At 43.9% G+C, this 23,433-nt stretch overlaps 1 protein-coding gene across 1 annotated transcript in view; it reads right to left on the bottom strand.

Moving 5' to 3' along the window:
- The window catches only part of LOC110501775 (titin), a 175,594-nt gene that overhangs the window by 24,804 nt on the left and 127,357 nt on the right, over positions 1–23,433 (bottom strand). Inside the window, exons 163-172 of the mRNA XM_090215073.1 lie at positions 6,091–23,202; positions 5,697–5,993; positions 4,720–5,307; positions 4,282–4,584; positions 3,879–4,175; positions 3,494–3,787; positions 2,895–3,194; positions 2,511–2,813; positions 2,050–2,355; positions 176–1,942 (exon numbers count right to left, since the gene is read on the bottom strand). Of these exons, the coding sequence (XP_090071199.1) occupies positions 176–1,942; positions 2,050–2,355; positions 2,511–2,813; positions 2,895–3,194; positions 3,494–3,787; positions 3,879–4,175; positions 4,282–4,584; positions 4,720–5,307; positions 5,697–5,993; positions 6,091–23,202 (21,567 nt within the window). The remainder of the gene's footprint in view (positions 1–175; positions 1,943–2,049; positions 2,356–2,510; positions 2,814–2,894; positions 3,195–3,493; positions 3,788–3,878; positions 4,176–4,281; positions 4,585–4,719; positions 5,308–5,696; positions 5,994–6,090; positions 23,203–23,433) is intronic.

The raw sequence follows: 23,433 nt of genomic DNA, 5'->3' as shown, positions 1-23,433 counted from the left end.
TGTGTAAAGTGTTTACTCATAAAGTTATCACATTCATGATAGCACACTGTTCATTGTGGAAAAAACAACAAGGTAACCTTTTACTATAGCCCCTATTATGTATGCATTCATAAAGCCTTTATAACAGCTACATTATAACATCTGTCATAGACAGTCATAAACATTGTGTACTCACCAACTGGGGAGATTGCAAGGGCATGTTTGCTCTGTTCACTGACAGGACTCAGGCCAGCATTATTCTCTGCATACACTCTGAAGGAATACTCCAGTCCTTCAATCAGCTGAATGATTCTGTAGTCACGGGCAGATATTATGCTGGAATTGACCTTGGTCCACAGAAGGCTGTTTCTGTCCTTCTTTTCAACATGGTAGCCAGTGATTGGTGAGCCACCATCAAAGCTGGGTGCTTCCCATTGGATAGTCATGCCATCACTGGTAATGTTGTATGTGACTGGTTTTCCTGGTGCACCTGGTGGCATGTACTGGTGTTGGGCGATCACGTCTGGTGAATTCAAAGGATTGCTCACTCCATATTTGTTCTCTGCACGCACTCTAAACTGGTACTCTGTGCCCTTGACAAGGTTGGGTATCTTGAATGTTGTCCTCACCACACTAGAGCAAACCATTTTCCAGTTAGCATGGGCCGTCTCTCGTTTCTCCACACTGTAGCAAGTGATGTCTCCACCTCCATTGTCCTGTGGTTCATCCCAAGATATAATGATGCCCTGTGCTTTGATCTCATCAAATCGGACCGGTCCAACTGGCACAGAGGGGGGTCCGAGAGTGATCACATTGATATCAAAGAAGTTCTTGATAAGCTTGTTGTCCAGAATCAATGTGTATAGGCCTGCATTCTCTTTCTTTGCACTTCTGACTGTTATAGACACTTTGTTGTCTGTTTCACGGAAGCGAATCTGTTCACTTTCTTTCAAGGGAATGTTTTCCTTCATCCATCCAACGGATGGTTTTGGTTTACCCTTAAATGGCAACTCAATATGGATGTTTTGACCGACGCGAACAAAGAGTTCGCCATTTGGATAATCTATCATGTTGGCCTCAGGTGGAATAATAAACTCCTTTACTGTTATGGGCCCAATCTGAGAGAAGTCACTGTTGCCATTCTCATTCTTAGAAAACACTCTAAAGTCTACAATAGAATTTTCCTTCAGGTTTTTAACTTCACATGTGCAACGCTTGCATGTTGTAGCAACAGTCCAGGTTTCTTCCTCTTTAGTTTTTGTCTCAATGACATAGTCTGAAATGTAGCTACCACCATCATGGTCGGGCTTGCTCCAGTGAAGTGTCACTGATGTCTTAGTAGCGTCTGTCACGACCAGCTCTTTGACTGGTCCGGGGGTCTCAGTGGCCCTGACTGGCTCTGCAGTCTCACATGTATCACCAGTACCATGCTCATTCTCAGCAGACACTCTAAAGAAGTAGGCGATTTCATCCGACAGACCGTCGATCTTGTATGATGTGTTGGGGCATTCTGATGACACGACTGTATACGCTCTGTTGTTAGCGTCTTTCTTCTCCACAATGTAGTTGGTGACTGGGGAACCACCATCGATTAGAGGAGCATCCCAGCTCAGGGTCAACTTTCCTCTGGTGACATTCTTGATGATCAGTTTCTGACAAGTGGATGGGGTGTCAAGAACCTTGACAGACACAGTGACGAACTTGGACTCTCCAACACCATTCTCAATCTCCAGGTAGTATTTGCCGCAGTCGTCGCGGGTGACCTTTGGAATGACAAGAACTGTTGTACGTTCTGTGCTGGTGATAGTGTATCTTGCATCGCTGGCCATGTTCTTGTCATGTCTTCTCCATGTACAGTTTGGTGCAGGTCTGCCCTTCAGTGGAATAAACACCTCAATATCCCTTCCTGCCTTGGCAGTGTATTGAGTTGTCATGGGAACATCCAAATTGAGATCGGCTTCCTCTGTTAGACGGATAGGGAAAGATAGAAAAATAGGTAAGAGATTTGTCAAGTAAGTTAAGTAAATACAATGTTAAGTAATACAATGTTGTAAATATTTTATTACGAACCAAGAATATCCTTGGATTGAACAGGCTGGTACATCTCGATTGGTTGACTGGGTCCCAGACAGTTGACTGCAGATACACGGAAGAAGTAATAGGTTCCTGGTTTCAGGTGATTCACAACATACTCTGTTGTCCTCACTTCTCCATTGTGGCTGATGACAACCCATTCCCTTTCTTCAGAGTTCATCTGCTCAACAATGTAGCTGGTAATCTCGCTGCCACCATCATACACTGGCGCCACCCAGCCCAGGGTGATGGATGTTTTGGTGGAGTCGACTACTCTGAGTTTGGTTGGTTCACCTGGTATGTCTAGAATTAGGAATACATTGTCAAATGTAAGAGAAACTAAATAAACAAGTAGTAGAAGAAACATGAAACCTTCTATGTTCTGACTTTAAGTTGCTCAGGATAAGAGCAATAACAAAAATGCAAATGTAAGTATTGCAATGAGGAGAATCACTTACCAACTGCGTCAGCAGCTTTGAAGAGGTCAGACTCTTTGGAGTACGGACCAGCTCCAGCCTTGTTAACGGCACATACACGATACTGATAGTCCTTTCCAGTGAGCAGGTTGCTGACTTTCTGTCTCGTGTCACGAATGGTGTCTTTGATAACCTTGAACCAACGCAAGCTTGTCTTCTCTCGTTTTTCCAGGTAATATCCGTTTATGTCACTTCCGCCATCAAATCCAGGTCTTTCCCATACCACCGTCATTGAAGAGTGTGTGATCATGGTTACTTGAGGCTTGGAAGGTTGACTTGGAGGAACTGCAAAAGAATATAAGCATGTTAGGACCATAATACAATATGTTCAGGTAGCTGGACAGATGCCGTATGTTTTATCCTTACCAAATGCATTCTTTGCCTCTACGGGTTCAGATTCCAGTGGGTCTCCAACTCCATATTTGTTAACTCCCCGGACACGGAAGATGTACTCATTGCCTTTGATCAGTCTTGGGACATTCACGATACATTCCGCCCAATTCTCAGAGATAATGGACCATTGAATTCTACTGGCCTCCCGTTTCTCCACAATGTAGTGGGTGACCATAGCACCACCCTCATCCTCAGGAGGATCCCACATGATGGTGATACTGTTAGCAGTGACCTTCTTGAGCTGAATCTCGCCAGGTGGTGGTCCAGGTTTATCTAATAATGACAGAACATTAGACATTTATTTTCTCATTTTGCTCAATCGCACATTAGACATACTTTGTATTGAGTCATTTTCCATATGGTTTTCAATACCACCTCTGGAATGCACTCACAGACCACCTGAAGTCAATTCAGACTCCTGGCTCCTTTAATAATAATGTGTCAGTTTCCCTGTCTAGATGTTTGCTGTTTTTATTTATTTTAATGCATTCACTGCACATGATAAATTCAATGTATTATTATTATTATTAAATATAGGTACCAAAATAAAAAGGATAAGGAGCAATACAAACCCAGAATTTGTACTCTGACGTAGGCATATGCTGAGCCCAAAGAGTTCTTCAGTCTCATCTCATATGTTCCAGAGTTGAGACGTGTGGTATCTCTGATGATAAGAGTTGAACTATCAGCAGCGTTGTTCTGTACCAGCTGAGCCTGGGACCTGGGGTCAAGTTCCTTTCCGTCCTTGTACCACTCAATTGTAGGCGCTGGTTTGGCAATGATTCCAAATCTAAGCTCGACAGTGGTTCCAGCTTTGTGTTTCACAACCTCGCGATATTCATCAGGAATTTCAATCTCAGGAGCACCTATGAGATAACACATAAGAGACATTACATTAATTCATAGTTCAATTAAATCTTAAATTCCTACTTTTATCATATTTGGAACATAACCCACCATATGTATCCACACAAGTTGCAGGGCCTGCAATGATGGATGGATTGCTAACTGATCCAACTGCATTCTTTGCCATGACTCTGAATTCATAGGTCTCATCCTGAGTAAGTCCTGTCACAGTATAATGTGTTTCGGAAACGTTGGTCAAGTTGGCCTTCGTCCATCTGTCTTTCTCGCCCTCTTTCTTCTCAATCAGGTATCCTGTGATCTTGCTACCGCCATCATAATTGGGCTTCTGCCATGCGATGCTGATGGAAGTCTTCGTGATGTCAGTGATCCTAACATTGGTTGGAGCCTCTGCAAAAAATAGATGTGGAGGTTCAGGTACAGTAGTTGATTTGTAAAGTTTAGAGGTCACACAATGGTATTCAACCACAAAACGAGAGTAACCAAGTCTACTTACCGCAAGCATCAATTGCAAGTACTGCGTCTGAGATCTTGCTGAGTGGACTGCATCCAGCTGCATTTTCTGCAACGATCCTGAACTCATAGATGAGGCCGGCAGCAATGTTTGGCACCTTGTAGTGTGTGGCACGGATAACAGTCTTGTTAACCTTCTGCCAACAGATGCTGTTTCTATCCTTTATCTCGAGGTGGTATCCAAAAACATGGCTTCCTCCGTTGGAGGCTGGCTCCTTCCAGGCTACAGTGATGCTCTCTCTGGTTACAGATGTAACCATAGGAGCTGATGGAGCTACAGGGATGGCTAAAATGAAAGAAAATAACATTTAGTATATTCTGTATTTTTTTTTTTACTTTTTTTTTTTTTTTTTTACATATGCACATCTATATAAGAAATACAAACATAACATATTCAATAATAGAGTAGTATAAATCTCACTGTAGGGCAGATCCACTCTGACGGTTGGAGAGTCGATGTGCTCACTGATGCCGTAGCGATTCTCAGCCCTGATTCTGAACTGGTACACCAATCCTGTTGTAAGCTTCATGATTTTCATGGTGCATCTTGCGACAGCCGAGGAGATCTCAGTCCAGTTGGCATTGGTTGTTTCACGTTTGAGGATTATGTAATTTGAAATGACGCTTCCACCGTCATAACGAGGAGGAGACCACTTCAGACTCACACTGTCCTCAGTCACATCAGTCATTTCAATAGGACCAACTGGGGCGCTTGGTCTATCCAGGACCACAATGTTAACGAAAGACTTGGTGGTTCCACTTGTGTTGGAGGCACAGATGTCATACCTTCCTGAATCAATAGCAATGCTCTCACGGAGAGTAATGATGAGGTATTCAGGGGTTACTTCAGAGTTGAATCTCGTAGTTGACTTCAGTGCAACATCGTCCTTTGAAAGAGAAACCTTTGGCATTGGTCTACCAGTAAGTGGGATCTCACATTTCAGGTTTGATCCTGCTCTGACGTAGACTGTATTGTGAGGGAACTTCTTCATGTTGATCTCAGGAGGGTCTGTTGAAAGAATATGAAGAATTATTAAGACAAAGGAATAATTATTATTTCATTGAAGATATCAAATCAAAATGCAATACTGTACGAACTTTTACCAACTTTACACACATAATACCTTGGATTATGCTCAGCAATTCTCTACCCTTATTCATTTGTGATTTTTTATTTATTTAACAAGGTAAGTCTGTGAAGAACAAATTCTTATTTACAATGATGGCCTAAGAACAGTGGGTTAACTGCCTTGTTCAGGGGCAGAACAGCAGATTTTTACCTTGTCAGCTTGGGGATTTGATCTTGCAACCTTTCAGTTACTGGCCCAATGCTCAAACCACTAGGCTACCTGCCGCCCCAAATATAATATACAAATGTAGGACTGGGGAAAAACTCACCATGCTGGTCTTTAACTGTTACAGGCAGAATCATGTCTTTAGCGTCACTGAATCCAGCATGGTTTTCAGCACGAACTCTGAAGAAGTATTCAGCATTTTGCGTCAGGCCATAGACCACCAAGTGGGTGAACTTGGTGACACCAACTTTCACCCATTTATCCTGACCCTTCTCAAGAGCATCAATTTGGTAACTGGTGATTCTGCTACCTCCGTCTTGCTCAGGCTTGCCCCATGCAAGTGAAACACTTTCCTTGGTTATATCGCTGACTCCAAGTGATGCTGGTGGACTGGGTTTTTCTGAAATCAACAAACATGGAGATTTTAATAACTCCATATGATAAAAAAAAAACATCTTAAATTAACATTTTGTTTTAGATTTTCAATTTTAGTATACCTGTAATCTTTGCTCCATCTTTGGTCTCAGCTGATACGCCAACTCCATATTCATTTTCACCAGAGACTCTGAAGTAGTACACTCCTCCCTCCACCAGGTCTGTCACTTTGTAGGTCAGACGAGGGCAGGTATCTGTGAGTCTGGTCCATCCCTTTTTGCTTGCCTCACGAATATCAACAAGGTAGTTCTTTACAGCAGCACCGCCTTCATTATCTGGAGTATCCCATGTAACTGTTGCAGATGTCTTCGTGACATCCTTGACCCCAACATGAGATGGTGGCCCAGGAGAGTCAAGAACCCTGACATTTAATGTGCATGCGACTTTTCCAGCTATATTTTGGAGAGTCACAATATATTTTCCAGAGTCATCTCTTGTTGCTTGTTCCACTGTGATAGACGTGAATGTGTCAGTGGTATCAATACTGGCCCTCACTCTCAGATCAACAGCAGCCTTGGTCCACATAACATTAGGGACAGGCTTGCCCCTGAATGGCACAGTTAGGGTGAATGAACTGCCATCCTTTACAATGATTGTCTTTCGCATTTCATTGCTGATATCAAATACTGGTTCCTCTTCTCTCTCTTTAGCCACCTGTGGATCCGTAGGGGGGCTTGGCTCACTGAGACCAATCTTGTTGATAGATTTGACCACAAACAGATATTCTGCTCCAGAAGTTAATCCAACGATGGTGAATTCAGTGTTTTTTGTGTTTGAAACACCGACACACCAGTCATCATCATATTCGTCTGTTCTCCTATATTCAACACAGTATCCAGTCACAGGAGCACCACCATCGAACAATGGCTTATTCCATGAAAGAGTAACAGTAGTCTTAGTTGAGTCAATAACTTTCGGTTTAGGTGGTGGAGATGGCAGGAATTGGGGATCCTCCGCCTTTGTTAATTCGGTAGGAATACTTGGGAGACTCAGGCCTGCAGCATTTTCTGCATAAACTCTGTACTCATATTCAGCACCCTCACGGAGATTGGATGCCTTGACTCTAAGGTCATACACAGGCTTTTTGTTCACACGTACCCAGCGCAATCCAATTTTCTCTCGTTTCTCAATAACATAGCCATAAATGCTGCTTCCTCCATCGGATTCAGGTCTTTCCCAGCAGATTGTCATTGCATCACTTGTGATACTGGTGATTTCAACATATGTTGGTGCTGCAGGGACAGTGTATGCATTCTTGGCTCTGGTGGGCTCACTCTCTAGGGCTTCACCGTCTCCATATTTGTTCACTCCCCTTACTCTGAAGATGTATTCATTTCCTTTAAGCAGTTTAGTGACTTTACATGTTGTAGCCTTCATATCTCCATATACTAAAGTCCAGGCGAGACGGCTGGTTTCACGTTTCTCAACGATGTAGTGCATGATTTCTGCACCACCATTTTCTTGAGGTGGTCCCCAGGTCAAAGTGCACTTCTCTGCTGTTAGACCAGTGACTGCCAATGGTCCAGAGGATGGTCCAGGACGGTCAAGGACCTTACAATTTACAGCCAAGGACCTTGTACCAGCAACGTTCTGTAGAGTTACAATGTACTGGCCAGTGTCCCTTCTGATAGTGTCTCTGACTATCAATGTGGTGGTGCTGTGTGTTGAAGTAATCTCCACTCTTGCCTTGGCATCAATTTCTTTACCATCCTTTGTCCATGCAATGACTGGACGTGGGCGCCCAGAAATATCTGCATCAATTCTCAAAATATCTCCAGCTTTGACAACTACTAATTGCCTAAACCTGTCTTCCAACTCAATGCGAGGTGAATCCACCTCATCCTTGACTGTGATGGCACCTGTGCCCAGAGATGGCTCACTGAGTAATCCAGCTGCATTCTTTGCAATAACATGGAAGTCATATTGTACGTCCTCCGTAAGGCCTGTAATGTCAAAGTATGTGTCCTGGAGATTGGCAAAATTGCATTTCAGCCAACGCCCATCTGGAAGCTCCCTGTGTTCAACAATGTAGCCAGTCAGCTTGGCTCCACCGTCATTCTCTGGCGCCTGCCAAGTAATGGAAACTGAAGTTCTTGTGATGTCAATGACCTCAAGGTTAACAGGTGGATCACAAGGATCTCTTGCAGCTACAGGCTCAGATGCTTTGGTGCAAGGTCCAATTCCAGCAACATTCTGAGCATAAACACGGAACTCATACAGCAAGCCTTCCTCAATGCCAATCACTTTGAATTCTGTTTCAGCAATGAGACCTCTGTTGATCTTTGTCCAGAGAATACTGCTATGGTCTTTCATTTCCAGGTGATAACCGATGACTGGACTTCCACCGTCACTGGCTGGTTTACCCCATGCAACCAATATGCCAGACTTTGTAGCATGGGCAACATGGAGGGAAGTGGGAAGGCCAGGTGTCTCGAAGGGGTACTGTGCAACAATTGGCGCGGAGTCCACGGCATGGCTCTTGCCGTAGCGGTTTTCAGCTGCAATACGGAACTGATATTCAGTGCCTTGTGTCAAGCGGGGAACTTTAATTGATGTTCTGGCAACTGTGGCTGAAACAATCTGCCATGTTGTAGTGGTGGTATCTCTCTTCTCCACAACATAGTTGTTGATTTGACATCCTCCATCATAGAGTGGAGCGTCCCAAGACAGTGAAATATTGTCAGCACTTACTTCATCTACTTTGATTGCACTTGGTGTGCCAGGTTTATCCAAGATGATAACAGATATTGTGGCTGATTTCTTGCCAACTGCATTGGTTAAAGTGATCTCATACTTCCCGAAGTCCTCCCTGGTTGCATCTTTGATTGTAATTTTCGATGAATTCTTAGCTGCTAGAACATTCACCCTGGTTGTCTGCTTCAATACAGCTCCATCTTTTTTCCATGCAACCTCAGGTTCAGGTCTGCTTCTGAATGGAACATCAATCTTTAGATCGTCTCCTGCCTTGACACTGTATGTGTTGAACATCAGATCGATGATAGGTTTGATTGTAATGTCCTTTACTACGACAGGATCTGCCAGTGGCTTAGGTTCACTCTTGCCTTTATCATTGACAGCAGTAATCCTAAATGCATATTCCTCTCCAGTTGTGAGTCCACCAATAGTTGCTTCCAATGCTTTAATCTCAGTGCATACAGTCCATTTCTCATCACTCTTGGTTTGCATTTCTACTGTGTAGCTTGTGATTTTACTACCACCATCATGATCAGGCTTTTCCCATGCGAGACACACACTGTCACGAGAAACATCTACAACTGTAACTTTGCCTGGAGGCAAGGGGGCTTGGGATACCTTGATTGGTTCTGTTGTTTCTGCTGGCAAACCCACACCAAGCTCATTGACAGCTTTGACGCGGAAATAGTAAATTCCACCCTCTGTAAGGTCATCAATCTTCATGGAATTTCTTACACAGTTATTTGAAACACTTGTAAATGCCAGTCTTGTAGTATCTCTCTTTTCCACAATGTAATGTGTGACTTTAGCTCCACCGTCAATCATAGGAGGCTCCCAGGATAGTGATACAGAATCTCTCTTAATGTCCTTGACTTCAAAGTTCTCAGGGGCACTTGGTGAGTCCAACACTCTGACATTAATGAATGCCGATTTTTGACCGCTAAGGTTCTCAAGAGTCAACACATACTTGCCAGTGTCAAATCTGTTGACATTGTCGATGACAAGCATTGTGTAGGAGCTTGTGACCTCAATTTGGGCACGCTCAGTAAGAGGGCCGTCCATCTTGGACCACTTTACTTCAGGTTCAGGTCTTCCTTTGATTGTGACAAACAAACGCAGTGTTGCACTTGCTCGTACTTGGACCATTTTCCTAAGGTCTGAATCAAGTTCAATCTCAGGGGCCTCAATTCTTTCAGATGCAACTACAGACCCTGGAACATCAGCATGCTCACCAACTCCTTCAATGTTAATTGCACAGATGCGGAAATAGTATTCTGCATTTTCCCTCAGTTTTTTCACTGTGAAGTGTGTTGCTTGGACACCAGTTGATGGTGTACAGGTTATCCATTCATCACCCCCTTCTTCTCTCATCTCAACAACATATCCTTTGATGGCTGCTCCACCGTCATAGATGGGTCTTGCCCATGAGAGGGACACAGTTGTGCTTGAGTGGTCTGTCACCTTAGGGTTGTTAGGAGGACCAGGTGGATATGTGGCATCACAGGCTTTTATGTATTCTGTTGGTGCACTTGGCACTCCAACACCAGCAGCATTTTCAGCAGATACTCTGAACTCAAAGGAATGTCCCTCGGTGAGTCCGGTGCATCTGAACCTGATGTCATTAAGTCTTTTCTTGTTACATTTGGTCCATCTAACTCCCTCTTTATCTCTTTTCTCCAGGACATAGCCATCAATGTCTGAGCCACCATTATCTTCTGGACGTTCCCATGTAAGGACCATTGAGTCCCTTGTAATAGCACTTGCTTCAGGTGTTGAGGGAGCGCTGGGTGTCACGAAAGGATTACGTGCAATAACTGGGTCTGATTCAAGAGGTTCACCAATGCCAAACTTATTCACTGCCGTAACTCTGAAGATGTACTCATTGCCAGGCAAGAGTTTAGTCACTTTGTAGCTGATAGCTTGGATTTTGGGTTCAACTACAGTCCATGACAGTCTGCTGGTTTCCCTCTTTTCAATGATATAATGAGAACAGCTGGCACCGCCATCATGCAATGGATGACTCCAGTGAAGATAGGCTTTCTCTGCAGTCACGCCAGTTATCTTCATTGGACCTTCGGGTGGACCAGGTCTATCAAGAACCTTCACGTTGACAGGAATAGATTTTGTCCCACCAACGTTGCTAAGACTCAGGACAAAGTGTCCACCATCTACTCTGATACATTCCTTGACTGTTAGAATAGTGCGTTGAATGGTGGTTTTGATCTCCATTCTTGGGGTAGTTTGGTCAATTTCTTTTCCATCTTTCAACCATGTGATTTCAGGGAGTGGTTTTCCCAAAATATCAGCTTCAATAACAAATGTTTCACCAGCATGGACAACAATAGAATCCTTGAACTTGGGATCCATTGATGCTGTTGGTGCTTCAATTTCATCTTTAGCAGTAATTGCTCCAGTGCTTTCAGATGGAGTACTGAAAATACCAGAAGCATTCTTTGCAATTACTCTAAATTCATACTCACACTCTTCAGTCAGACCTGAGATTGTAAATTGAGTCTCAATTACGTTTGTGAAGCTAGCCTTCATCCAACGGCCATCAGGAAGCTTCTTCCTTTCAACAACATAGCCTGTGATCAGGCTACCACCATCATAATGAGGCCTTGTCCATGACAGTGTAACGTGGTTCCTGGTAATATCAATAGCCTCAGGGGTACCAGGAGGATCACATGGGTCTCTGGCAACACAAACATCAGAAATCTTGCTAGGTGGACTCATGCCAGCAATGTTCTCAGCAAAGACCTTGAATTCATATTCAATGCCCTCTTCAAGTTCATTTGTTTTGAATCGACAGTCAGGAATGAGCAGTTTGTTCAACTTAGTCCAGAGAATGCTGTTCTTCTCTTTGCGTTCAAGGTGGTAACCAAGGATTGGACTGCCTCCATCACTGGTTGGTACTTTCCATTCAACAACCATGTTGTCCTTAGTTACTGATGACACAAATGGAGTACCAGGTGCAAGAGGTTCACTGAAAGGATACTGCACAACAACAGCTGCTGAGTCCAATGACGGACTCTTTCCATATCTGTTTTCTGCAAACACCCTAAACTGGTATTCAGTACCGGTTTTCAGCTTGGTAACTTTGATAGTTGTTCTTGCAACGGTTGCAGACACACAGTGCCATGCTACGGTTGTTGTGTCACGCTTTTCCACAATGTAATTGTTTATTTGACATCCTCCTGTGTACGCAGGTGGTTCCCATGCAAGGTTTACATAATTGGAACTCACTTCCTCAATCTTTATAGGCCCTGTGACTGGGCCAGGTTTATTGAGGATGATCACTCCGATTTCTGCAACTTTTTCTCCTACACTGTTGGTAGCTGTGATTTTGTACTTGCCAGAATCCACTCTAGTTGCCTCTTTTATAGCAAGGATTGTTGATGATGCTGTTCTTGAAATATTCAACCTGGTTGTCTCTTTGATTGCTTGTCCATCTTTTGTCCATACCACTTTTGGTGCTGGGCATCCTCTCACTGGTATTTCCATCTTCAGATTTTCACTATGTTGGACACTAAAGGTGTTGAATGCCATTACAAAACTAGGTTCAATAGTCACATCTTTAGCTATGACAGGCACAGCTAATACCCTTGTGTCACTCTTTCCTTTGTCATTAAAGGCTGAAACTCTGAACTGGTATTCTTGACCTGCGGTTAGGCCTTCTACAGTTCCCTCACATGTCTTTGTGGTTGTGGATAGGATCCATTCTTCTAATCCTGCAGGCAGCATTTCTATGTAGTATCCCATTATCCTACTTCCACCGTCATGGTCTGGTTTTTCCCATGCCATCGAAGCGGTTGTCTTAGTCACCTCAGTCAACGTGACCTTTCCTACAGGCAGAGGGACTTCTGATGTCTTCACTGGCTCAGCTGTTTCTGCTGCCAGGCCTACACCATATTCATTCTCAGCCATAATTCTGAAGTAATAAATTACCCCCTCATTGAGATCACCCACATGGAAACTGTTCCTTGTACACTTGTTCGAAATGTTGGAATAAGCTTTCCTGGTGGATTCACGCTTCTCAACAAAGTAATGCTTGACCCTCGCGCCTCCGTCAATGAGTGGGGGCTCCCAAACAAGGTTGACAGAGTTTTTCTTAATATCTTTCACTGTGAAGTTTACGGGTGCTCCTGGTGTATCAAGTACTTTGACAGAAACAAATGCGGACTTGGAACCACTGCTGTTTTCCAGGGTCAGAGTGTACTTTCCAGCATCATTTCTGTCACAGATATCTACTGACAGTTGAGTAAAATTGGTGCCTTTCTCAATTTGAACTTTGTTAGTCAATTCACCCTCATCCTTGGACCAGCATATTTCTGGAGTAGGACGTCCTTTGAATGGAATATTGATCCTCATGGATCCTCCAGCACGCACAACGACTCCTTTCCTTAGCTCTGAATCCAGCTCTATCTCTGGCGCAAACATGGCATCTACCGGTTTTACGGTTCCTAGAATTTCAGCAGGTTCACCAATACCCAATTTATTAATGGCACATACTTGCACCTTATATTCTTGATGCTCAGTAAGTTTGGTGATTTTGAAGGTAGTTGCATTCACTCCCGTTGGTGGAGTGCATATGGTCCATTCATCCTCATCAGCTTTGCAGATCTCCACAGCATATCCCTGGATATTGACTCCACCATCGTAAATGGGTCTGCTCCATGCGAGTGTAATGGAGTTCTTGGAAGTATCAACCACATGTGCATTAGTGGGAGGGCCAGGCTCAAAGGTTGGATCACAGGCTTTGGTGTAAGAAGTTGGTTCAGTTGGTTGGCCGACTCCTGCAGCATTCTCAGCAGATAATCTGAATTCATATTCATGATCCTCTGTCAGGCCTGTCACTCTGAAGCGAAGGTCTGTGACTCTGCGTTTGTTGCATTTTGTCCATCTGATTCCAGCTCTATCTCTCTTCTCAACAATGTAACCAGCAATGTCACTTCCACCATCAACCTCTGGGCGAGTCCAGCACACAGTCATGGAATCCCTTGCGATATTGGCTATTTCCAATTCTTGAGGTGGTCCAGGAGTAACAAATTGATTTCTCATTATAACTGGGGCTGATTCAAGAGGTTCACCAGTACCAAATTTGTTGACAGCCATAACACGGAAAATGTACTCATTTCCCATCAGAAGCTTTGTGACTTTGAACATTGTAGCTCCACAATCGCTAGCAACCACAGTCCATGCAAGACGGCTAGTCTCTCTCTTCTGAATGACGTAGTGGGAAATGCTGCTGCCACCATCAGCTCTTGGAGGAAGCCAGGACAGTGAGCATTTCTCGCATGTGACATTGCTGACAGTGAGGGGTCCCTGAGAGGGCCCAGGTCTGTCCAATACTCTCACATTGAACGTTACAGTTTTAGCTCCAGCAACATTAGTTAGAAGCAAAGTATATTGTCCTCCATCCACTCTGATAGCATCTTTGACAACAAGCTTTGCTTGGAAATCTGAATTCATAATCTCAGCCCTGGCTGAATTCTCCACTAATGCTTCACTCTTGAACCATTGAACTGTGGGAATTGGCTTTCCTTGTACAGCGGCCTCAAGTGTAAATGTTTCCCCAGCATTGATGATAACAACCTGATTGTACACTGACTCAACTTCACATTTTGGAGGATCAACTTCATCCTTTGCTGTGATGGATCCTGTGCTCGTAGAGGGCTTGCTGATAGACCCAGCGGCATTCCTAGCTATGATTCTGAAGTCATATTTGCAGTCTTCAGTTAGACCAAGAACTGTGAATACGGTTTCAATGACATTTGTGAAACTTGCCTTCATCCACCTTCCCTCTGGGAGATTGCGTTTCTCCACCACATAGCCTGTGATCAGACTGCCACCATCATACTGTGGTCTTGTCCACTTCAGTTTCACGGAGTGCCTGGTTACAATGATAGCCTCTGGGGTGCCAGGAGGATCGCAAGGATCACGTGCCACATATCCCTCAGAAAGTTTGCTGCATGCGCCAATGCCAACAATATTCTCAGCAGACACTTTAAATTCATATTCAATACCTTCCTCTAAAGGAGTAGATTTAAATCTACAGTCTTGAATAAGGGATTTATTGATCTTTGTCCAAAGGATACTGTTCTTTTCCTTTCTCTCAATGTGATAGCCAAAAATGGCACTGCCTCCATCTGAAATTGGTTTGTGCCATTCCACAACCATGTAATCCTTAGTGTATGAAGATACGTAAGGTGTTCCTGGTGGTCCTGGCTCCTTGAAGGGATACTGGGCAAGGACAGGTTCAGAATCAATAGCATAACTTTTGCCATATCTGTTTTCAGCACAGATCCTAAATTGGTATTCTGCACCTGTTTTTAGATTTGTCACTTTCAGGGTATTTCTCGCCACAGTGGCAGAGACTACTACCCAGTTGGTTGTGGTTGTATCTCTTTTCTGGACAACGTAATTTGAAATTGGGCAGCCACCAGTGTATGAGGGTGGTTCCCAGGTAAGTGTCATACTTTCAGCACTGATGTCATCCATCTTGATTGGGCCTGTTGGTGGGCCAGGTTTATCCAGTGTGATTACTTCAATGGTGGCATCTTTGGAGCCATGCATATTGGTAATATTAATACTATACAATCCCCCATCGTCTTTTGTTGCTTCTTTGATGGTTAGATGTGTATTGCGTGCACTGTCGACAACATTAACTCTTGTGGTCTGTTTCAGGGCAGCACCATCCTTTGTCCATGTAATGACTGGTTTAGGATGTCCAGCAATGGGAACGTCAATCTTCAGATCATAGCCAACCTGTACACTGTACTGTGTCAATTTAGGTCTTATGTCAGGTTCAATGACAAGGTCCTTTACTACTACTGGATTGGCCAGAAGTCTAGAGTCACTCTTTCCTTTGCTATTGACCGCAATTACTCTGAATTGGTACTCCTCTCCTTGGGCTAAGCTACTAACAGTAGTTTCAAGATATTTACATTGAGCACACAATGTCCATTTGTCACTATCCTTGGATTGCATTTCAATCTCATAATGGCTTATTCTGCTGCCTCCATCATGATCTGGTTTCTCCCACTTAAGAGAGACACTGTTACGGGTCACGTCCAGAACTGTTACTTTACCGGGAGGTTGAGGTACCTCTGAAATCTTTAGGGGTTCTGGGGTCTCTGCAGGTAAGCCAATGCCCCACTCGTTTTCAGCAAGAACTCTGAAGAAATAGATACTTCCCTCCACAAGTGGTTCAATCTTCCACGACATCTTGTGACAGGTTGTGACAGGGGAATACACTTTTCTAGTGCTTTCTCGTTTTTCAACATGATATTGCTTAATTTTAGACCCACCATCCAAAATAGGTGGCTCCCAAGTTAGGGTGACTGAGTTCTTTGTTATCTCCTTAATAGCGAAATTTGCAGGCATACTAGGTGAATCAAGTACTCTGACACTGATGAAGACAGATTTAACTCCACTGGAATTCTCTGCATTAACAGTGTATTTGCCAGTGTCAAATCTGTCAACGTTTTCAATCAGAAGTGAGGCGTAACTGCTTGTATTGTCAATCTGTGCTGTCTCCTTGAGTTCTCCATCAGCTTTTCCCCATTTCAGTTCAGGAGCTGGCCGTCCCCTAACAGGAACGAACAACCTAAGAGCGCTTCCAGCTCTGACATTAATCATCTTCCTCATGTCAGAGTCAAGCTCAAGATCTGGTGCTTCCAATTTCTCCTCTAGAAGAACTGATCCAGGGACATCTGCATGCTCACCAACACCAACCTTGTTTATGGCACAGACTCTGAATTTATACTCGTGCTTCTCTAGTAGTTTTGTAACTGTAAATTTTGTGTTTATGATTCCAGCAGGTGGAGTGCACATTGTCCATTCATCAGTTGCTCCTTCACAGGCCTCCACTAAGTATCCTTGAATCTCACAGCCACCATCATAGATAGGTTTGCCCCATGACAAGGACACAGATGTTCTTGTTGTGTCAGTAACTTTGGGATTATTTGGTGGACCTGATGTGAAGATAGCGTCCAATGCTTTATAGTAAATAGTGGGTTTACTTGGTTTACCAACTCCAGCAGCATTCTCAGATGAAACTCGGAACTCATAGCTGCGGTTTTCAAGAAGACCTGCTACTCTGAAGCGCAGCTCACTCACTGTACGCTTATTGCATCTGGTCCAGCGCACACCTTCTTTGTCACGCTTCTCAATGACAAATCCAGAAATGGCATTGCCACCATCGTTTTCAGGTCTTTCCCACGTTACCACCATTGAATCTTTTGTGATGGTAGAGACTTCCACATCCGTTGGTGGATCAGGTGTCACAAATTGATTTTTGGAAATCATTGGCTCGGATTCAAGAGGCTCACCAATTCCGTATTTGTTTACTGGAATCACTCGGAAGACGTATTCATTTCCAGGAACAAGTTTTATGATCTTCAGATTTAGAGTCTGCACTTTAGGTTCAACCAGAGTCCAAACCAATCTGCTTGTCTCTCTCTTCTCAACAATGTAATGAGAAACATCACTACCTCCGTCTTGTGCTGGTGGTCTCCAGGCAATACAAGCCTTTTCACTTGTGACTCCATAGATAGAAATTGGGCCTCCTGGTGGACCAGGTCTGTCCAACACTTTGACATTGATGTTCACTGCCTTCTCTCCACCTACATTTTTCAAAAGTAGGATATATTGGCCTCCATCAACACGGATTGCCTCCTTAACACTCAAAGATGCTTTAAAAGCGGTGTTCTTTATCTCAAGGCGTGCAGCATCTTTTATTTCTATGTTGTTCTTCATCCAATGGACTGAGGGCACAGGTTTGCCGAAAATATCTGCACAAAGGTTGAACGATTCACCAGCCATCAGAACAACTGTTGAAGAGTACTTTGAGTCAATCTCTATTTTAGGAGGATCAACTTCATCCTTTGCTGTAATAGACCCAGTGCTCTCTGATGGAAGACTAAAAACACCTGCTGCATTTCTTGCAATGACACGGAACTCATAGCACTGGTTTTCAACTAAGCCAGTCACAAGAAATTGGGTCTCAATGACATTGGCGAAACTGGACTTCATCCAGCGCCCTTCAGGCAGCTCTTTCTTCTCCACAACGTAGCCAGTGATTTTGCTACCTCCATCTAAATCTGGCTTAGTCCATTGGAGAGTGACAGCTCCTCTTGTGACAATGACAGCTTCAGGCTTGCCTGGACTGTCACAGGGATCTCTTGCTACACGAATATCTGACAATTTGCTAGCTTTGCCAACCCCAACAATATTTTCAGCATAAACTCTGTACTCATATTCGATACCTTCATCAAGACCACCAAGCTTGAACCTTGAGTCTGGGATCAGCTGTTTGTTTTGTTTCACCCAGAGGAGGCTGTTTCTCTCCTTACTCTCAAGGTGATATCCCAAAATCTTGCTCCCACCATCGCTACCAGGCTTCTCCCATACAATAACCATGCTGTCCTTTGTAGATGATTGTATAACTGGGGTCCCTGGAGCGCTTGGGAGATTGAATGGATATTGAGCAACAATATTTTCTGATATAAGTACTGGACTCTTTCCATATCTGTTCTCAGCAGCAATCCTGAACTGATATTCACAGCCAGTCTTCAACCGAGCTGCTTTAATGGTGGTTCTTGCAACTGTTGCAGACACAATCTGCCAATTTGTGGAGGTAGTTTCCCTCTTTTCTACTACATAGTTGTTAATGGCACAACCACCCACATATGTAGGTGGGTTCCAGGACAGTACCACACTGTCAGAAGTGACTTCATCAAGAGTGATTGGGCCAGTCGGAGGACCAGGTTTATCAAGAACAACAACCCCAATGTCCACTGTTGCTTCACCAGCTGTGTTTACAAGTTTGATGGTGTACTTGCCCACATCTTCCCTACTGGCTTCCTTGACCACAAGATGCAAATGTGTATCAGTGGCATCAGCATTGACTCTGGTTGTTTCTTTGAGTGCAACACCATCCTTGAGCCAGGTCGCAACTGCTTTGGGACGAGCAGAATATGGCAAATCTATCTTGAGATCGTCTCCTGCCAATACACTGAATGTGGTAAACAGCAGCTTGAATACTGGCGCAATGACAAGATCTTTGGCTACCACAGATACACTAAGTAGACGAGGATCACTGGTTCCTTTTTCATTATGTGCTGACACACGGAACATATATTCTTCACCCTGTGTCAGTCCAAGAACAATAGCCTGTGTGATTTTTGCAACTGCACACTGGGTCCAAGTTTCACTGTCTTTGCCCTGCATTTCAACAATATATCCTGAGATTCTGCTTCCTCCATCATGATCTGGTTTTTCCCAAGACAGAGAGACACTGGTGCCTGTAACATCAACAAGAGTTACTTTGCCTGGTGGAAGTGGCTTCTCAGATACTCTGACTGCCTCAGGAGTCTCTATTGGAAGGCCAATGCCAAATTCATTCTCAGCCAGAATTCTGAAGAAATATGTGTTTCCTTCCTCCAGGCCACCAATTTTCCAGCTGGATTTAACGCATTGAGCACAAACTGTGGAGTAAGCTTTTCTTGTTGATTCACGTTTCTCCACAACGTAGTTTCTAATTCTGGAGCCACCGTCAATAAGGGGTGCGTCCCACATGAGTGATACTGAGTCTCTGGTGACCTCTCTGATTATGAGGCTTTGTGGTGCTCCAGGTGTGTCCAGCACTCTGACATTCACATATGCTGTTTTGCTTCCTGAGGCATTTTCCACTGTCAACATGTACTTTCCACTGTCAAATCTGTCAACATTTTCCACCATAAGAGCGGTAAATGATGATGTGGTGTCAATAGTTGCTCTCGTAACAGGCTCTCCATTTTCTCTGGACCACTTGGCCTCAGGAGCTGGTCTTCCTTTAATAGGTACAAAGAGTCTCAATGTGCCACAAGCTCTAACGCAGACAACCTTACGAAGCTCTGCACCAAGGTCAATTTCAGGAGGAAGCAGCCTATCCTCTGCAATTGGTGTGCCAGGCACTTGTGCTGGCTCTCCAACCCCTTCACAGTTAACTGCACAAATGTTGATTTTATAATCTTGGTTTTCTACCAGGTTAGTGATGGTAAATGACATACCAACTAATCCCTTCTTAGGGGTTCGAATTGTCCATTCATCTTCCTCAGGTAGACAGGTCTCCACAATGTAGCCAATGATATCAGAACCACCATCGTATACAGGTTTGTTCCATGCAACTGTAATGGATGACTTGGTTGTGTCCAAGACTCTTTGATTTCCAGGTGGTCCAGGTTGGAATATTGTGTCTACTGCTTTGTAGAATTCACTTGAAGGACTTGGTGTACCTAAACCAGCATTGTTTTCTGCAATGATTCTGAATTCGTATTCATGCCCTGGTGTGAGCCCCGATACTTTGTACCTCAGGTCAGTTACAGTCCTCTTGTTGCATTTAACCCAGCGAAGACCAGTTTTGTCTCTCCTTTCAACAACATAGTTGAAAATGCTGCTTCCACCGTCGTGATCAGGGCGTTCCCAGCAGACAACCATGGTGTTCTTTGTGATGGTTGTCACCTCAGGTGTTGTTGGAGCATCAGCTGGCACATATGGATTTGTAGAAACCATTGGATTGGACTCAAGGGGCTCTCCAGTTCCATACATGTTGACAGCCATAACTCTGAAGATATATTCATTACCCTTCAACAACTTGGTAACTTTAAACCGGTTCACTTGTAAGTCTGACGCTACATTTGTCCAAGCAAGTCTACTTGTTTCACGTTTCTCAATGATGTAGTGTAGAATCTTTGCACCACCATCATGTGATGGTGGCAACCATGACAGGATACATTTCTCAGCAGTGACATCTGTTACAGCAAGTGGACCATCTGGAGGTCCAGGTCTATCAAGAACCTTAACATTGAAGGTATGCTTTGCAAAACCACCAGGATTGCTGGCAGTTAAAGTGAATGTGCCGCCGCACCTTCTTAGCGAATCTTTGTTGACTAATGTTGTAGAAAAGTCATAGAGTTTGATTTCCAACTTTGCCGTATCTTCAAGTTCCTTCCCGTCTTTGGTCCATAGCAGTGTTGGGATTGGTCTGCCTGTTACGTTGGCAGCAAGTTTGAAGACATCTCCTGCTTTCACAACCACAGTACTATTATAGATTGTATCAACTTCAAGTTTGGGCTCTTCAATGTCATCTCTGCAAGTGATTTCCTCTGATGGTAGAGATGGCTTACTGAGAGCGCCAGCTGAGTTTCTTGCCAAAACATGGAACTCATAAGTAGCATCCTCTGTGAGCCCGCTAATAGTGAATGTTGTCTCAAGGACGTTGCTATAGTTGGCCTTAAGCCAGCGTCCGTTTGGGAGTTCTCTCTTTTCTACTTGGTACCCAGTTATTGAGAATCCTCCATCACCTTCAGGTTTTGTCCACTGAAGAGTCACCTCATGTCTGGTTACATTCAATGCCACTGGTTGGCCAGGTGGGTCCACTGGATCCAGAGCAAAGGTAGTCTCAGAATGCTTGCTTGCCCTGCTCAAACCAGCCATGTTTTCAGCAATAACACGGTACTCATAGGCAATTCCATCCACCAAGCCTGTTGATTTGAACATGTTCCCCGCTACAAGTGCTTTGCTGATTTTCTGCCATAGGATACTGTTCTTCTCTTTCCTTTCAATGTGATATCCCAAAATGGGGCTTCCACCATCGGACGCTGGTTCATCCCAGCTAATAGTCATGGAATCCTTGTTGAAGTGGACGATTTCAGGAAGGCCTGGTTGTCCTGGCACATCGAATGGATAAGCAGCAACCACTTGTTCTGAGACTATACAGGGTCCAATGCCATACCTGTTCTGGGCTTTAACACGGAACTGATATGTGATTCCTGTTGTGAGACGGGCAGCTTTGAATGTCGTACGGATAACTGTTGCTGCTAATTCAACCCATGATGTGCCTGTGGTTTCTCTAGCTTCAACAATGTAATTGTTAATGGGTACGCCACCATCATTCTCCGGACCTTCCCATGACATGAGAATGTAGTCACATGAAACTTCTTCAAGCTTAATTGGTCCAGTAGGAGGTCCTGGAATATCGTGGACTTCAACAGTAATTGTCTCTGTCGTTGTTCCAAGTATATTCTTGCCGGTCATCGAAAATGTACCACCATCGGTCCTTTTGATCTCATTGATGTGGAGAGTAGTTGAAGTTGCAGTAGTATCAGTGTTGATTCTCTGTGTCTGTTTAAGTGTGTCCTCTCCTCTCTTCCATGAAACTGATGGCCTGGGGCGACCCAGAACAGGAATTTCAACCTTCACGTTATCACCAGCTTTAGCAATGACCAAGGACTGGTAGACTCCACGCAGGTCAAACACAGGTGCTGCTGTTTGTTCTCTAATGATAGCAGGTCTGCTTTCACGTGGATTACTTCTGCCAGAGCTGTTTACTGCCATGATGCGGAACACATACTCCATATTTTCAATGAGATCTGTGGCTGTGTAGTCAAGAGCTTTTACAGTTCTCACATGGGTCCATGTCTCTGTGTCCTTCTTCTGTGCTTCAATAACGTATCCAGTAATCCTACTGCCGCCATCATGTTTTGGCTTCGTCCACGCAAGGCTTGCGGTGTCCACTGATACGTCAGTGACATACAGATTTTCAGGGGCAGTGGGTGCTTGAGATGCTCTGATTGTCTCAGGTGTCTCTGCTGGCTCGCCGACGCCCAGTTCATTTTCAGCGGATACCCGGAAGTAATATTCAGAGCCTTCATCCAAGTTGTCATACTTGAAGGAACATTTCTGCCAGGTTGTACTGATTACTGTGTAAGCTTTTCTTGTGGCTTCTCGCTTCTCAATGACATAGTTAATGATCTTTGATCCACCATCAATGATGGGGATTTCCCACTGCATAGTGATGCTTGTTTTGGTGATTTCACGTGGTATCAAGTTCACAGGTGGTCCTGGTGAATCCAGTACTCTGACATTAACGAATCCGTCTCTCTTACCAGCAACGTTTTCCAATGACAGCATGTATTTTCCGGCATCATATCTTGTGCAGTCAGGGATAACCAGGAGAGTATACGACTCTGTAATATCAATGTGTTCACGGCCACCTTTACCAAGAATGGCGTCATCTTTCATCCAGGTTACTTCAGGAACTGGACGTCCTTTAATTGGTACGAAGATACGAATGGATCCACGGACCCTGACAACAAGGGTTTTTCTATACTCAGCGTCAAGCTCATAGTCAGGAAGTGTCTCACGATCCCCAAGTTCAACAATTTCTTCAACCTCTGCTGGTTCACCAACTCCCTCTGTATTCATGGCTGTGACTCTGAAATAGTAGTTCCCACCTGCCTTCAGGTCTGAGACAACATATTCTGTAATTCTCAGTCTTGAGACGTCTGTGACCCAATCGTCATGTCCTTCCTTTTTGTGCTCAACAATGTATCCCGCTACATCCAAGCCGCCATCATAGTGGGGTTTGCCCCAGTTGAATGTGGCTGTTGTCTTGGTGGTGTCAGTAATTCTTGGGTTGGAAGGAGGTCCTGGTGGATCTAAAAAGAAGACATATCACCTGGTATTATTATATAGATCTATTGGGTTTCACTTCATAATAACGTTCATCACGAAGCCATTATAAATTATATACAATTCACATGTATTTATTTACATTTTATTTAACCTTCATTATTTACCAGGTAGGTCAATTAAGAACACATTCTAATTTACAATGACGGCCTGGAATAAATAATTTGTTTTGAAAATTACCCTTTGTGTTTACTTAC

Source organism: Oncorhynchus mykiss, chromosome 22 (genome assembly GCF_057628025.1).
Source record: "Oncorhynchus mykiss isolate SJ-2025 chromosome 22, ASM5762802v1, whole genome shotgun sequence".
Taxonomy (NCBI): Eukaryota; Metazoa; Chordata; class Actinopteri; order Salmoniformes; family Salmonidae; genus Oncorhynchus; species Oncorhynchus mykiss.
The sequence above is the reverse complement of the archived record's forward strand: the minus strand, read 5'-3'. Positions and strand labels throughout refer to the sequence as shown.